The sequence below is a fragment of the Periophthalmus magnuspinnatus genome, chromosome 16 (genome assembly GCF_009829125.3).
Source record: "Periophthalmus magnuspinnatus isolate fPerMag1 chromosome 16, fPerMag1.2.pri, whole genome shotgun sequence".
Classification (NCBI taxonomy): domain Eukaryota; kingdom Metazoa; phylum Chordata; class Actinopteri; order Gobiiformes; family Gobiidae; genus Periophthalmus; species Periophthalmus magnuspinnatus.
The window spans coordinates 4,061,384-4,078,569 of NC_047141.1; the positions used below are offsets into that span (position 1 = coordinate 4,061,384).

Here is a 17,186-nt window from a genome sequence, read left to right on the forward strand (position 1 = left end):
CTCTTTGTAATAAATCTCTTATTACACCCAGTCAGAGTTATGTATTTGCTGTATTAACTGTATATCACATATTTAACTGTAGTACTCCGTGTATATATTAATAATATTTGTATATGCTATTTTTTTTTTTTTACACATTTGTGTTTATTTTATTAGTTCTATTTACTGGTGTTTTAAGGTTGTAGTCACTGAACCTGTTATATATTATTATATATTATATCCACGTGGATCAATAGTTTTAAAGGATCACTATGTAACTTTTCAGGTGCAGGGTGGGTCGGTATCTTTTCTCCATGGGCATAGTTTTTCCCGGAATGTCCCACTGTATGGTGTTAAAATAATCTAGTCATACCAGCATTTTTTTTTATTTTTTTTAATTACAGGGGTTTTAATGCAAAGAATTCTTGAAAAACATACATTCTTAATATGAGTGGGCTTGCCTCTCCGCAGATCTGACCTGGAACTTAGCCTGGTGATATCATCTGCTTGTCTTCATGGAGATAAATTATATGTGGAACAGTCTAGTACAGCTCCACCCGAAAAGTTACATAGTGTTAAGAATACTGCATGTTTATAAACACAAATAGCACTGGAAAATCATTGTGATCATTATTTGTAGAGCTGGACTAAACTGAAAGTCGTACCTGTAAAATGTATTCTTCATCATGTTTTCTTAAAATAAAACCAGCTGCTTAATAATGAAGGGTCCATATCATGTAATTTTCTGATCAATGTTAGGTTGTTTCCTCGTCAAAAACATACCTGGAGTTTTTTGTGTTTAGTTCACGTAAAAATCCTGCATATTTAGTTTTTCTCTCAAATAGAAAACACTCTGTTCCACCTTGTGATGTCATGTGGTAATACAGGAAGTGCTCCACTGTTTTTAAACTCTATACACCTTCACCCGAATCATTTGGATCATTTCAGCTCTGAAATTTTCTATCGAGACTGAGCTAAAGGTAAAAGGTAGCGGTACCACTTCTTGACATCACAAGGCGGAACAGAGCATTTTGGAGGAACAGCATTATAACATGGCTAAAAGCTCACAAGAGTCAACTTTCCGTAATATAGGACCTTTAAGAGGATATTTTGAATTCATGGTAGCAAACAGAGCAAGGCCCTCCAAGTACAAAATCGATTAGACACAAATATGGTAACATTGTGTGTTTATTTCAAAAATATAGTAACACAAATGTCAAAATGTGCAATAACTTTTACAGATGTTTTCAAACTTAAACCTGGAAGCTCAGATTTACAGAAAGCAAAACAAGAATCAAGAGTGGACTACTGCAGCGGTCTGTGGTCATCAACATACATCCAATACACAAGCACCTCCTCCTCCAGCAATGACCCTCTTTCAAGTACTGTCTTTTGTATATGACATTTTAGGATTGGTTTATTTAATTCATGGTTTTATGGAGCAGTTTTTGTAGTTATCCAATTACAAACTCCAATATTGATCCCATCATTGAAAAATATAGTACAAATGTCTAACATGTACTTGAAAGAAGCAGTACCATTATTAAAAGGTTCTATATTATGCATTATTTGGGAATTGGAGAACTCAGACTTTTTTCATGTTGCAACTTGAAATAAAAAAAATATAAAAGGAATAAGGAATTGGTTATGTGAAGGAAATAAATGTATAGGATGCAAGGATTCTGACGAGAAATGCAGAGGCTAAAGCTAGTAGCTGTAGTAGTATTGTAACAGTTAATTAGCTGTGCAGTGAAGGTCATTTGAGATCAGAATGAGTCTGTTGAAAGTGTAGTATTAACTTTAAAAAACTTGGAGTACTTTTAGATTGTCACCTGATGATGTCTTGAGGTGGAGTGAATGTTTTGACCTCAAAATAGACTGAATTTACCAAAGATGAAAAAACACAGAAAACATCATTATCATTCAAGTCAAATTTTGCATAATATAGGACCTTTAAAGTGCATATGACAGGTTTACACTATTTTCTAATCCTGATTTGGAGGTACAGTACCTAAATACATATTAAAATTTAAATACATATCATATTAGTGAAGTGGCAATTTGTGAGGAAAAGTACAAAAATACAGGAGTTCTAGCCTTCCTCTACCAATGACATCAGCACCAAAAATGCCATCCAAAAAGCAGGGACACTTCATGCACAAAATTAACAAAATGTGACAAGCTTTGGCCCTTGTTTACATCATGGTTGCTAGGTAACAGTTATAGATTTACCTTGACGTGTGTCACATCTGCTGCCCGTGTCCAACCAGGAAGTGGAATTATAAACTCACACCAAAATTGTCAAACTATGTCAAAATCATAGACTGTATAAAGAAGTGGACTAACTGAGTGTCGGCTCCAGTCAAATGAAACTCATCGAGGCTAGAGCAGTTATAGGGGTGAATTTGGAGCAGAGTCGAGTATTGGAAATTAAATAGCTAAATAAAAACACCAGGATCATGTAGAGTGAGTTAATATGAACATTTTAAGACCAAAATGACGAGTCTGACAGCAGCAGTTACAAAAAGAGGGGCCACAGTTTTTTTATGTAAATTGAATTGGAGCCAGAGTCGATCACTTCCTGTTTGGACCACTGTGGCTAGCAGGTTAGCTATGTCCATTTATATATTCTTTGTATAGTCAAAATATATATTAACTATGTTTTAATGAAATATATACTAGTCTAACCTGTCATATGCAATTTTAACCCAGCAGTCTGAGCAGGGCCGTGCTGACCCCCCCTCTCCCCCAGACACCTCATCCAGCTCTCATCGCACACACAGGACCACAGGCGTACACAGAAAAGTGGCTAATATTCAGCTCATTGCATTGAACGCATCGATGGTGTCGTGTGCACTTCACGCTCTGTAGAAAAATAGAAATCTTAATGTACAGCAGCTATCTCACAAACTGTTACAGACAAAGGGCGAGTTTACACGTGTCCTGGTTCAGTCCTGCTTTAGTCCTGGATTAGTCCTGGTCTAGTCCAGATTAAAGGCCCTGTACTCGATTTTTCCCCCAGATAAACGTGTCCTGCCCCAGTACATATATACTGTATAAGCAACTCTTAAAGTCAAAATAAGTCTGCTGTGAGCTGTCAGCATCTGATTATAAAGTGTTTCATTGTCCAATTATTAGGAAGTGGTAGCTGTTGTTAGCTTTACAGGGATGACAAAACTCTGCTCTCTGAAAGTTGTAAAAAGTGCTTATAAACTCATCCTGGTGAATAATTAGGATGTTGAGAATGCATAAGGTAAATGAGGAATAACTTTGGACCTTTGCTTTAAAATGAACTATTTCTGTTTTTCTTGTTTTCACATTATCTGGTACAGCACCTTTAAAGTCCAGGTTTAGTCATAGTTGAGTCCGATTTGGATATAGTGTGTGCCATTGTAAACGCACCATAGTGCGATATTTGGAAAATGAAAAAGACCTGAGAACCATTTTAACACATACATTTCCAGCATTGGCCCAAGACAGTACAACAACATTTAAACAATATTATTCTTCATTCAGGCTTTGATTATTATCTTTCCAGTTCTAAAATTACAATTTATTACAATTACATAATTACATTATTACTGTGACCCACCATTTACCAGGGATGCACCCATACTGGTATCGAATGATGGCGTCGATACTGAAACATTTTCTGGATCAGGTATTAGTTCCATAATACCGATATAGTTACTGTTACTATTGTTACCAGAACGTCATAATGTTTGGACTTTTATTCACACAAAACTGTTCAGTCATGATGTGATGGAGAAATAACAGTTACGTAATACCATTGGATCTATTTTATAATAAGTTCCATGTGTTCGGTTAACACAAGGAACTTATTAGGAGCAAGGGAACCCCCCCAGTCAACTTGCCTGCTTAACGTCAAAGTATCGATATCGGTATTGGACCTGAAACAGCTGGATCGGTGCATCCCTACCATTTATACCACTAATATAGCGTTATAATAAGAAAATATCAAAACTAATTAAAATGGTAGTAAGCTGTATGGTGTCTTCCTGCAAGGCACTTAAAACTCTTGTGTATCTGGTATATACAAACTGTTTTTATTCTAACTTTAACTATTTGGCACTTCATTAACTTTGAGCTTTTAGTTAGAATTAAACTGATTTTTTTTTGTTAGTTTTTTAACCTGATATTTCATTTTACATTACCGATCTAAGGGGTTTTGGGTGATGTAAACTGTTTATTTGTGGTTTTATCCTTTTAATTGTCAAAAGTTTTCAAAAATGTACGATACTGAACGCCAATGATATTTGTAAATACAGTTATACACACAGGACCAGTCAAAGGTTTTGGCACAAAACTATGACTGAACACATATGGATTGTAGTAAAGAAAAAAAAAACTCAAAATAACTCCTTAGATTTAAAAAAATATCTGAATATGAATCTAAAATATAATAAATATAGTTGAATTATTTCCATTTTTTTCTTTACGATATAATCCCATAAATCTTGCTTCATAAATTTGATGTCTTCTGTGGGCATCTAAAGTAAAAGTATTAAACAAAGAAATAAAAAAAACACAGGGGGGGTGGGTCCAAATGTTTGACTGGCAGTGTACATTAACAGTACATTAGCGCTCATTTGATGTGGACTGAATGCTAATAAAAGGCACAAAATGGATTCTGAAAAACTAATTATAAAGTGATCTTCTGCATTTAACAATATAAACTACAATGAACATTCTATTCTCCAAGACACAAACGTCCAGAACAACTTTGGACAGATACACTCCTCTAATAATGAACTGAAATCACGTCCGATCTTGCGTTGGCACTGTGTTAGCATTAGATTGTTTTAAGATCAGAGAAATTACTACTTTAAAAAAACATACGAACATTTAAGAACATGAATCAGCATGTTGGTTGAGTGGTTAGCGTTCCTACCTCACAGCAAGAAAGTCCCGGGTTCAATTCCCAGGGCGGAGTCTGCGTGTTCTCCGTGTGTCTGGGTGGAATTTTCCAAGTTTTCCGGGTCTTCCCATCAAATTAAAACTGCAAAAGGCTTATCCTCCAGCTAGGTTGTCCTAAACAAGTCTAGCTCAGCCTTGGGGATTGCAATGTGGTCATCCCCTGAATTTGACCTCAGATACACTGAAGCATGGGTCAAATGCAGTGGACCAATTACCCATACATAATACAATAAAGCAGAGTTGTTCCAATACACTTTTCTAAAAATGGTGTTTACAGCTGCTCTGGGTGTTAGCGGCAGCATTAGCCACAATCTCTCAACAACAACATTATGAGCGCACGCAATTAGCAAAGGCTGTGGTTTGTGAAGTGGCACAGTGTCCACAAACAACTAAATCTCCTGTCTTATTCTACATAAAAGCTGCTAATTCTGTAGTTTGGATTTGTATAAACATGTTCTGAAAGGTGGTTCTTGCGATTCTTGTATTAATTTGTCAGTTCAGGTTTCAGTCTTTTCAGTCAGTTCTTCTGGACCTGCTGAAAACTTGAAAACTTGAACTTCGAACAGAATCTTACTCTCAAAATCTCAAATCTAATCACAATGCTTGGAAAAAAAATATCCAGTGGCAATTTTTCTGACAAATGGTTACCGATACCAGAGTCAGCGTCAGAACAACCCTGCAATAAAGTACATCTTAAAAATAAACTATTCCCCTAAGACAAAATCATTTCCTGACTGTAGCTGTATTAGTGATTTTTAGGTCATAACATTTCATTCTTAAAGTCTTTCTTTGGTCTGTTCCCACTTAATAAGGCTTTAAAGGGCCCATATTACACTATTTTCTGATCTGTTATAGTGTTGTTTCCTCATCAAACACACCTGGAGTTGTGTTTTGTTTCATTCGCACATGTTTAACACACAAACCCTGCAGATTTAGTCTCAGTTCTTCTCTCAAACAGAAAACACTCCACCTTCTGATGTCATGTGTAATACAGGAAGTGCTCCACTGTGTTTTTAAACTCCACGCACCTTTCAGTCCTGGAATTGCCAGTCTCTACTGAACTAAAGGTAAAAGGAGCTGTTAACTAAAACTACCACCTCATGACATCACAAGGTGGAACAGAGCATTTTGAGCTATGGAGATGTAGACAGACTTATAATAAAGGGTTCCTGAAACATGTGAATGAAACAAAACAACTCCAGGTATGTTTTTGATGATGTAACAGCATTATAAGACAGCTTAAAGCTCTCAAGAGTCAATGTCGTGTAATATAGGACCTTTAATAAGGCTTTAAATTAACTCCTCAACTCCACGTGGGGTCATACTGCGTCCATCCAGGTGGTGGCGCTAAGTAAACCCTCTGGCCTCTGGAGATGAAGCTGACCACGCCCCTGTATCCGGCTCTGGGCACGCCCGACTTCAGGTCCTCCATGACTCCCAGGTTTTTGGCCATGGTTTTGAAACTGTCTTTGCTGGAGTACTGCAGCCTAAACGGGCCAGGTCCCTTTAGCTTGCCCTGCTTCACGTCCTCGTATGAAACAACAGGGGCGCTGTACACCTCCTTCTCAAAATTTACTCGATACGTCTCTTCTTTCAAGTAACTCAGGTCTATTTTTGTAAAAGGCACAAATTCAGAGTTGAGTCTGATAAATTTTAAGTATTTGTCAAAAAATTGTCCCAGGCTAACCCCTTGCCGTCCGAATGTTATGGTGCGTGAGATTTCGGGTCGGATGCAGGCACGGTTTTTGCGTTGATCCGGTTGGCGCATCCAGTCGTCCCAAAACGCGCTCGGCCATTTTGGCTCAAGCTCGTCCCACAGCTGTCTCAGCATCATCCAGCCCAGGCCAGGGAAGAAGTCTGTGCGGTAGAGCAGGCTGGGCTTCCCCGGGTCCACGTAACCATCACGTCCATTATCATTCCAGGCAGAGACACACCAGAGGCTGGGGTCAGACTGGAGCATTGGTTGCAGCGCACGGAAGCACTCAAAGAAGTCTGGGGCCACCTGGTGGACAGGCGCACACACATACAGAATAAAACCGTTACACATGCATCCCATTAATCTAAAATAGTCAACAAATTGAAGTAGAGAGATACAATTAGATATAAACCTCAAAAATCTATATATTTCTGTAATTTAATTCATAATATTCCATAAGGTTTTGCAAAGACAAAATATGAACCAATAACTGAAATAGTGTGTCTTTAAAGTATCTGTATGTATCCTGCTTCTTACAGTTTCAAAACATACTACAATACCAACTGAGCCTGTGCTGCCAGAGCCTGAACCTGCAGATAGAGACATGTGTGGCCTCATGTGAAAGCACAGAACCTCCAGAATTCACTCACTGAGCTGCAGAGGCTGCACTAGCACTGATTCATGATTGGCTGCAGGTGCTGAGGTTTAGGTAGAGACCATTCAGAGCAGAGGCTCATTCTGCTTTCTGATTGGATAACTGTCTTGAACCAAAACACCAAACTCTAGCATAAATAAATGGTCCATCATGTCCAGTGTTTTTGTAATTAAGAATGAATCAGCATTAGAATTGTTTTCAGTAAAAACTATATTTGACTTAATCAATTTTTCTAAGTGCTACAGCAGATCCAATGACCTCCGGGAAGCAATGTCACACTATGACCACTAGAGGTCTCCACAGTCGAAGATCTCGCTTTAACTTTACAGGGGAAAAAATTAACAGGGAAGGCTCCAGTATTTCAACAATCATGGGATATCTCATCCTCCCATATCCCTGTGTGTCACATACCCTCCCATCCTCCTATATCCCCGTGTGTCAGATGCCCTCCCATCCCATAAGTGATGACAGATTTTTCATATCATTTTATCCAGATCAGGGTAAACTCTCAGTGCTGTATTTGTCTGACCTCCAGATCATCCTCCACGATGACCACAGCCTCATGCCCCAGGGTCCTGAACACTTGGCTGAGGGCCCAGTGGTAGTGTCTGGAAATCTTGTAATATCCCTGGAACTTCTTATGCTCCGGCCGCACAGGCACGTCCCCCAGGTCTGGCTGCCTCAGGTGGGTCACTTTCTCTCCGTAGCTCTGGATCACGGCTGCGGTGTCCTCGTGCCCGCAGTCCTGAGGGGAGAGCACAGCTTAGCATTTATTCAAAGTGCCTAATTTCGAAGTAAATTGATGAGATAATGCCAGTTGTAAATATAAATGATTATTTTACACCAATCAAGAAGCAGATTGTGAAGTATGAAAAGCATGTTGAAAATCATGTTGTTTTCTTGTATTTTTATTTGTCAAATCATAATTTCTATGTGCATTAAAGGAGTTTTGGCCCAGTGCTTGTTTGGTAACAGCTGATGTCATCATTTTCAAGCAGGAAGTCATATTAGAAACCGAGAAAAAAAGCAAAACTGGGAAAAAAAGCAACATTTTTTGTAAGATCTTAAATATAATTGTCTTAAATGTGTTTTATCAAAAATGAGCTCCCAGCTGTCATAGGCACTTTAAAGTTAAGACGTCTTTATTTGAATCCTTAGGTTAAAATGGTTTGCAGAGATTAAGAAGTAGCAAACATACGGGACCTGCACACAATCAAAGAAAACAGATATATTGGAAGGAAGAACGAGAGCCATCAGCTGCAGTGAGTGACCTATTTGAACAAGTCATCGTTATAATGAAACCAATAAGTCATCAGAGGTCCAATCAGGGCTGCAAATGTGCCCGTCTCAGCACCGATCTCTCACACTCCACAGTTATGCACAGGCAGGGTGGGAGATGTACTAAAATGTATTGTCCAAAAGGCAGATTTAAATCTCATAAAATGCTACAATATAATAGTTACTACGGAATGGTTTCAGATTTAGCTGTACATTTGTGTCTGCTTTATAGAGCGCCGTGGGCCGTGGGTGTGTATGGGGGGGGGGGGGGGACTGCAGGGCAAAAAAAGATAACATAAAGGGGGTTAATGATGAAGATAAAACAATTCCAACATGGTTCAAAGCTTTCAAAGCTCTTAAAGTAGATTGTGTTTAATATATCCTCTTTAAAGTGTCCATATTACACAGTTTTCTGATCTCTGTTATAAGACTGTTCCCTCATCACAAACAGACCATCTCATCACACAGAGAGCTGTGTTTTGTTTCATTCACACATGTTTGTTTTTGATGACGTAACAGCATTATAAGACAGCTTAAAGCTCTCAAGACTCAATCTTGTGTAATATAGGACCTTTAATAAGGCTTTAAATTAACTCCTCAGCTCCATGTGGGGTCATCTCCAGGTCTGTTTTTGAGGAGGTAGCAGCATTATAACATGGATTAAAGACTTAAAGTTTAAATCTGTCAACTGGACAACTCGTAAGAGTGAAGATGTTTCACTGCTCATCCAAGATGCTTCTTCGGTTCTGGTGAGATTACTGTTGGACACTGCCTCATATCTGTCTGAAGGGAGGGGCTAACTAGACTGAAACTGTAAACAGCTATTATCTCCAGTTACAACTGAAACTACCCTATCCAACCTTTAACAACCCTGCTACTGTTCTCTTTGTTTGGGTCTGAGGATGGAGTTATAGATGGGGCAGAGGTTATGTCTCAGGCCCCCATTCATGTTCAAGGGAGGATTGTCTTTTCTAACAAAAATAGCTTTATAACTCCTCTCTCAAACCATTTCTTTTCTCTGGCTCAGATATGAACCTCACTCGCTTCAAAGGAGTGGTCAGTGTCTTTGAGATGTAGATGTACAGCAGACTGGGGTCCAGAGCTGCTCTCTCGATGGTGTTGGTACATTCTCTTATGGAGTGTCTGTTCAGTTTCTCTAATATAACGCTCACTGCACTCTTCACTACACTGAATGGAGTAGACACATTACTTTGTTTATGGCTCGGGGTTTTCTCTTTTGGGTGAACCGGTTTTTGTCTTAAAGTATTTGTAGGTTTGAAAAAGACAGGAATTTCAAACTGTCTGAAAAACTTCAGAGAACAGTAGCAGGGTCATTAAAGGTTGAATAGGCTGGTTTCAGCTTAAACTGGAGACAATAGCTGTTTACAGTTTCAGTGCAGTTAGCCCCTCTCTTCAGACAGATATAAGGCAGTGTCCAACAGTAATCAGACCAGAACTGAACTGACTTGGATGAGCAGAGAAACGTCTTCACTCCTACAACGATTTGTCCAGTTGACAGATTTAAACTTTGTCTTTTGCTATGGGTGACGGAGGGATTACAGAAACAACATGACTTGGAGCTCACAAGAGTCAATTTTGCACAATAAAAGACCTGTTCATATACTAAAGCTTTTTTTTGTTTTGTTTTTTTTTAATAGTTTTTGTTTTTTGAAATGGTAAAATTGTTGCACCTGTGAGACGATGATAGGGTACAGTGCCTCCGAGGGTCGGTACTGCAGAAGTTTGTCGAGGCAGCGCCGCACGGTGACACGGTTACATGCCATCACTAGGATAGGGATCACCGTGGCAACAGGGGCAGGAGGGGGAGGAGCCAGACGGGAAAGGTTAGACGGTCTCCGCAGGAACAACTGATGCTGATGAGAAGGAGACAGCTGTAAGCCAGTGTGTCAGATGCCCTCCCATCCTTCTGTATACCTGCGTGCCAGATGCCCTCCCGTACACATGTATCCCTGTGTGTCAGATGCCCTCCCATACACCTGTATCCCTGTGTGTCAGATGCCCTCCCATACACCTGTATCCCTGTGTGTCAGATGCCCTCCCATACACCCGTATCCCTGTGTGTCAGATGCCCTCCCATACACCTGTATCCCTGTGTGTCAGATGCCCTCCCATACACCTGTATCCCTGTGTGTCAGATGCCCTCCCGTACACCTGTATCCCTGTTCAACCTGTCAAATAAAACCCTATGACAATAACTACAATCTAGCTTGATCACAATGAGATTCAAATTTGACATAACGTTCTCAAATACCTGTCCCCTGGGCCGCACCTCTTTATTCGTTATTCATTTGAATGGCTCGTGTTTAAATTGGCCCTCAGGGGTAAATAAAGTTATATATGTTGACTGATATGTTGTGACCGTTTTGCTGTCAACACGGCCAACATGTTTGCACTTGTCAAAAATCACAGGGTTATTATTCACAGTCAGAGGTGGTAGTACTCAGTTGCATTTACTCAGTGACATTTACTTGAGTCAGTTTTTGAAGAAATTGTACTCTTTATTTTTTATTGAAGTACCAGTACTTTTACTTGAGTAATATATTGTGCAAAGTAACAGTACAAGTAAAAGTTGTGGTTCCTCTTCACACTGTGAGTTTGAGTAATTTGAAGTGAATGTGACAAAATATGAAATACTGCACAAAATGTGGTATTTTCAAACAGACACAAAAATGAGCCAAACTAAATCATATTTGAAGGCGCTACAAGAAACACAAATGTTCAAATCATTTCATGTTGTTGACATAAAGCTCAAGTCTAGACTCACTCACAGAGGGAAGAGGAACACAACTTTTACTCAAGTAAGAATACTGTTGTATACTCTGTACTATATGTTACTCAATTAAAAGTACTATTACTGTGCTATTTATTACAGATCTTCCTGTAGATGGCGGGTCTGGCTGTGCCCGATCGGGCCCCCTGGGAAAGGCCCAGCCACCAGATGCTCACTGTCAAACACCCACCCCAGGCCTGGCTCTAGGGTGGGGCCCTTGTTGTCAAACTGGTCCTGAAGGGCTTCTGAACCGCTCTTAGTCTGGCTGGGTGATCCCTTAGAGATAGGATAAGGAGCTCAGTCACACAGGAGGAGCTCGGAGTAGAGCCGTTGCTCCTCCACATCGAGAGGAGCCAGTTGAGGTGAATAGACTCAATATTCAATACCGATTTTGATCCCCAAATGATCATACCATGTGATCTTGCACGAGTTTTGATAAAACTCAAGATAAAACAGTTCAGAAAAGTTGCTAGTTTTAGCATCGATTAGTATTTCATTTTCGATACTTCAGACAACTCTACCAAGAAGAACACAACTAAATGTAATTACCCATCTTTCCCCAGGAATCTAACCCCAAAACCTTCTTGCTGCGAGGCAAGAGTGTCTTACCAATTTTTGGTTCTTGATTTGGAGGAGAATGTCCTTCTGCCGCCCCAGCTCGGCCTCAAAAGCATCGGCCATCTTGAGTACATCTTGGACCACATCGCTGTCTGGTATTTCCTGGTTCGGATGCGGATTCTCAACCTGTGGCCCGGGATCTCGATTCCAAAGCAGCAAAACCAGCACGGCATTCCAAGAGACAAAGAGAAATGTCCCGAACAGGATCACGGAATTCTTTCGGACCATGGCACAGGGAGGGGAGGGGCGGGCAGGGTGCAGGTGGCTTTTCCAATGGCCGGGTTAAGATTATATGCATTTAGTTTTGGAGGTTTTAGCAGCAAAAATGTAGTTATTTGACTAAAGAGAACACATTTTTACAGAATTCTGTCCTTGTTGAGTCCTGGTTCAGTCTAGCTATTAAATTATCAATGTGGAAAATTATGTAAAAATTTTAAGTCTTTATAACCATCAATGCTTTGTCGAAACTTGTAATAACTGTCTTTAGTCCACTTCCTATGTTAACGTTATGTAAATCTGAACATATAAATACATGCAGCTTTATTTTGTAATATCTGGGCCTTGTTGGTTTCGGTGGGACACAAAACTAAATATAAAGGGAGTGGAAACGATATGTTGTTTGTGGAGAAAAGGAGCGGGATACCGGAGGGGCCGTGTGTCATAGAAGCATGATATGAACACTACAGGCAGGTGTCCAGGAGAGATCTGAGTTATTTGGATATTAGAGCACAAAAAGCAGCAGCATCAGGAGGAGGAGGAGACGTGTAGAAGACAGGGATCATTTTGGATTAAAGATGGCCGCTCCTCTAACTGAAAACTGCATTTGAGTCTGGAAAAACAAAAGGACAAAACACAAATTAAAGTTGCTGTACCTGATTTTTACATTTTTAAATATCATGAACCATAGAACTAGTTCATTTTAAGGGGCAGGGCTCTGCTCTGTGGGACACTGACGTCACTCAAATATAACTCACGTTTTCTTCATAAATTCTAAATCATGTATGGATCACACTAAAAACTGTATGGTCGTTCTCAGGGATTCACAAATCACATTTTGTAATTCCAAGTTTGTGGCACTGTGAGACGAGGCTAAAGCTCAAACTAAATCTAAAGCTGGCGTAAACACAACCTTTTTCCGGTTTATCTGCATTTATTTCACTTCTTTGCTCCTCTGCTCTGTGTTTTAGCATCACTTGATGTAATGCAGTGGGTTTGGCTCATGCCTAATACATTACACACTGGATACTAAATATGGTAAGTTAGATCTTTACACATGACTGATGTACATCAATAAACAGGAAACTGCTGTTGCATTCGTGCTTTGTTTTGTGGAGCATTTCGGCTACACTTTTAAAGTTGTCATAACTGGAAATACAGCCGTTTATCATAAGATCAACTCAGTGTTGCGTGAGAAAATTTTAATTTTATGTTTATATGTGCTTTTTGCCATCTTGTTTTTGCCTGATTGTGTTTTCTCTTGTCCAGTCATATTGTTTGGCCGTTAAGCTCAGCTGGAGACATACCATACGGCCCCGTTCCCTCTGGGAGCTAGTACCTACAGGGTCAGACCATCTGGGAGCCAGTACCCTCCATGGTCAGACCTTCTGGAATCTAGTACCCTCCAGGGTCAGTCCCCTCTGGGAGCTAGTACCTTTCAGAGACGATACGGTTCACTTTAGAAAGTGGAGACACTTGTAGTCGATACTGATCCACTCCAAACAAACCAGTGGAAATGAGGCAATACAGCCCTGGACTAGTCCCACACATAGACCACATAAACTAGTATATGCTCATGGACCACTAGGGAAACTACCTGGACGACTGAGGGTAAGTACTTCCATTTAAATGTTGAAAATCACAAATCATATGGCCTAAAAAAGATAAATAAAGAGTGTTTTTATTAGCAGTATCAAATATCGAGTCTATTCATTAGTATCAAAATAGTGTGAAGTTTCAGTATCGTGAGAACAATACGTCCCAGTAACACAACAGTTCTCTCTTGTACTAGAATGCACTGCGGGTTTTATGTAAATTACACAATTAACAGCTCCACTTGAATACCCCCACCCCCCTCCTCTGACACACAGGAGATACTCAGTTACACTTCTGTTTTTTCACATAAATCAAAATGTTCCTCCAAAATAAAAGTTGTGGGGAAATGGACAAAAATGATAAGCTAAAATTTCAGATTCAATTTCGATACTAAGGAATAGACTCAATACTTAATACCAATTCTGATACCACAAAGCTAATAAAACACTCTTTCCTTAGACAATAGAATGTGATTTTCAACATAAATCTATTCAGGACAGGTTAATTTCTGTCCTGTGAAAGGGACTCTTTTAGTATCGATGCCTACTCAAATGAGTATGGACGATCGGTTAGTGTCTGATACTTTTGACAACCCTGTGACAGTCTATCAATAATGTTCTAAAATCCGCCTGTGTCTTGATTGAGGTTCAAGTATCACACTAATCTGTATGAACTGTAAAATAAAAGTGAATTTTAAAGTTTGCTTGTCTCCCAAAATATAACTATATTTTTGGATTCATCTCCCACGTCCATCTCTCCATTCCTCCATCTCTATGGTCGGTCTGATTCTCCAGTTCTAGTAAAACAGGAACTTTTCAAATGTCAACAGAAACAGTGTCTACGTTTTATTATCTTGTGGTTTGATACCAACTTCCTGAGCAGAATCAAGGTACATGCAAATAGGATTTTTAGAAGGTTTTTTCCTTCTTTTTAATAAATTTTCGTTCATTATTCTGACATTTTTAAGAACGTCTGAACCCCCTTGCTTGTCTCCACAGAGATGCTATTGCTTTATGTATCTGTGTAATCCCTCAGTTGTCCAGGTCTGATCTATCGCAAAAGAAAAATGTCAACCGGACAAAACATCGTAGGAGTGAAGACATTTTGCTGCTCATCCAAGTCGCTTCTTCAGTTCTGGTCAGAATACTGATGGACACTACCTTATAGCTACCTGAAGGGAGGACATAACATTGAAACTTAACCAACAGTGAAACTCAAAACACCTATTGTCTACAGTTTCTGCCTGTAGGCTAGGTCTACTGAGCTACACTAAGTGTGCACTGTGCCTGAGTCCTACTTAACATAATCATTCAAGCCACACAGTTTCTCCAGTGTAACGCTCACTGCACTCTTCACTACACTGAATGGAGTAAACTACATTTCTTTGTTTATGGCTTGGGGTTTTCTCTTTTGGATGAACCATTTACGGTCTTCAAGTGTTTGTAGGTTTGAAATTAATTTCATACTTTCTGAAAATTCCCTGAAGCTTTTCTGACACACCAGCTGTGTAAGGAATAGATACAGCCTTCCTTCTAGGTTCAGATTCCCTGTCTTGCTTTACCTGTAATGTTACACAGAAAAATATTAAATTGATCTATCGCCATGAACACAATCACAAGGAGACGCCAACAGCAGGACAAGTTATAGGTCAGATCTGTGCAGAGGCCACCCTACTCACAGTAAGAACATGCATTTTTCAAGTTATTTTTGAACAACACACTTTTAATTGTATAAATAAATGCACAATAGATAGGTTTGACACAATGCTGCAGAACATTACAGGCAAAGCAATAACATCACCATGGTGAAAAGTTACAGACTGCCCCATATTGAAATAGTTAGTCAGTACTGGAATATTACTGCTTTTGAAAACTTTTTTTTAAACAAATATATATATATTTTTAATAAATGACCAACACATTTTTAATCACGAATGTGTTTGTGAAGTTTATATCTAAAGTTTAAATAAAGTGGAGGTTCTTAAAATCCAAACCATCCTTCCACACATTTCATAAATAACTTTGTCTTGTTTTCTCATCTGTACGTTTTATGGAAAAGAAAGATATAGATGCTATAAAACCTAAAAAATGTAATAGACGACCTAAATCTTATGGACAACCCCTAGTATTGTTCTGTTTTTTGTCTCTCTCTCTCTCTTTCTGTATTGGTTCATAATAATCTGTCTGTTCAGACTATTAACTTTTGAACTGTTCTATTATGCCACAAATGTTGTATATGTTTATTATTATTAATAAAAAATAAGAATAGTAAAAAAATATAAGAATAATAAAAAAAGAATGCAAAGTTCCTTCCTGTCCACAAAGGTCAAAGGTCATTGGTCCGTTAGGTCACTGCACTCGGTTAAACACGATATGAGCCGATACCAGGACCAGCTGATGTCTTTTAAAATATCTGCCCACTTGTATATTTAGTGCTTTTATCACAGACGTAAACAGAGAGTTTGGCGTCGCTAGTTTGAGCTTTAATTCGGGAGGTTTCGGTGGAAAAAGTCACTCGGCTTTGGAGGTGACGCTTCGAGCATGGATCAATATTTCACTCACCTGTGGCTGCTTCGGCACAGATCACACTCAAACACGATTAAAACACGCTGAATTCACCCGGTTTCACCATAAAACAGCGTGGGTTAAATATACGCCCGGTAGTTACAAAAAACACGCTATAAACCCGATCGCTTACCCAGTCTATATCCACTTTCTTCTTCTTTCTTCGCTATTTTCTCACCATGACATCCGAATTTTTTTCACCAAATGGTCGGCCGCTCGTCGGTAAAAGTGTCTTCTAAGCGTTCGTCCAGGATCGGGTGGGTTAAAAGGTAGTTTTTCTTGTTTTTTCGGCAGCAGACTGGAGGAGGAGGAGAGGGAGGCGGAGAGGAAAAGTAACACGACAACTTCCGGGATCCGTGAGAGGGAGGCGCGAGCCGAAAACGTCAAATTGGCCACGAGGATCCTACGTCCTTCAGCCCAAACCGGATGTGCGTCACAGACTGCCATGATGGGACAGTCCGAATAGTCTGGTGAGTTTGAAAGGAGTTAGGTAAAGACACTATACAATTTCATATAAGAATGAAAATAAAAGCTGTTAGGGTCATCACAGCGTCACGTGCTTTATCTGAAAATACATAATGACGTAAAGGAAGATCCGCGCGCATTGTTTCCTTTGTAGAACGCAAACTTAAGGCCACGTGGCTCATTTGCATAAAATAATGGAGCAGGTGCACAAAGGACAGGATTTTGTGGAATGTTTGTTGGATCAGAGGACAGAGGCTGCAGCTGATGGTGAGTCTGTATATTGTGTCCTGTGCATGGGGTATATAGAGATGTTGGAGATGATTCATGTTTAAACCTTTCAGATTTAGAGCTGCATTTCTCATGTTCACACACTGGGGTCATTTAAGTTCA

At 39.5% G+C, this 17,186-nt stretch overlaps 2 protein-coding genes across 2 annotated transcripts in view; one reads left to right on the plus strand and one right to left on the minus strand.

Moving 5' to 3' along the window:
- tspan13a (tetraspanin 13a) overlaps positions 1 to 17,186 on the plus strand; it is a 260,320-nt gene that overhangs the window by 201,939 nt on the left and 41,195 nt on the right. The gene's annotated exons all lie outside the window — the stretch shown is intronic.
- Positions 1,150 to 16,687, minus strand: mgat1a (alpha-1,3-mannosyl-glycoprotein 2-beta-N-acetylglucosaminyltransferase a). The gene is made up of 5 exons (XM_033980745.2): positions 16,465 to 16,687; positions 11,947 to 12,784; positions 10,238 to 10,420; positions 7,798 to 8,013; positions 1,150 to 6,919 (listed from the first exon to the last, which is right to left on the minus strand). The coding sequence occupies exons 2-5, from the start codon at positions 12,181 to 12,183 to the stop codon at positions 6,221 to 6,223; spliced, it is 1,335 nt and encodes a 444-aa protein (XP_033836636.1). The 5' UTR covers positions 12,184 to 12,784; positions 16,465 to 16,687; the 3' UTR covers positions 1,150 to 6,220.

Excerpts from the sequence above, each read along its gene's own strand:
- mgat1a (XM_033980745.2), bottom strand. The coding sequence starts at position 12,183 with ATGGTCCGAAAGAATTCCGTGATCCTGTTCGGGACATTTCTCTTTGTC. Across the intron at positions 10,421-11,946 it reads AAATCAAGAACCAAAAATTG|CATCAGTTGTTCCTGCGGAG; the intron begins GTAAGACACTCT and ends CCTTCTCATCAG. Across the intron at positions 8,014-10,237 it reads ACCCTATCATCGTCTCACAG|GACTGCGGGCACGAGGACAC; the intron begins GTGCAACAATTT and ends CTCTCCCCTCAG.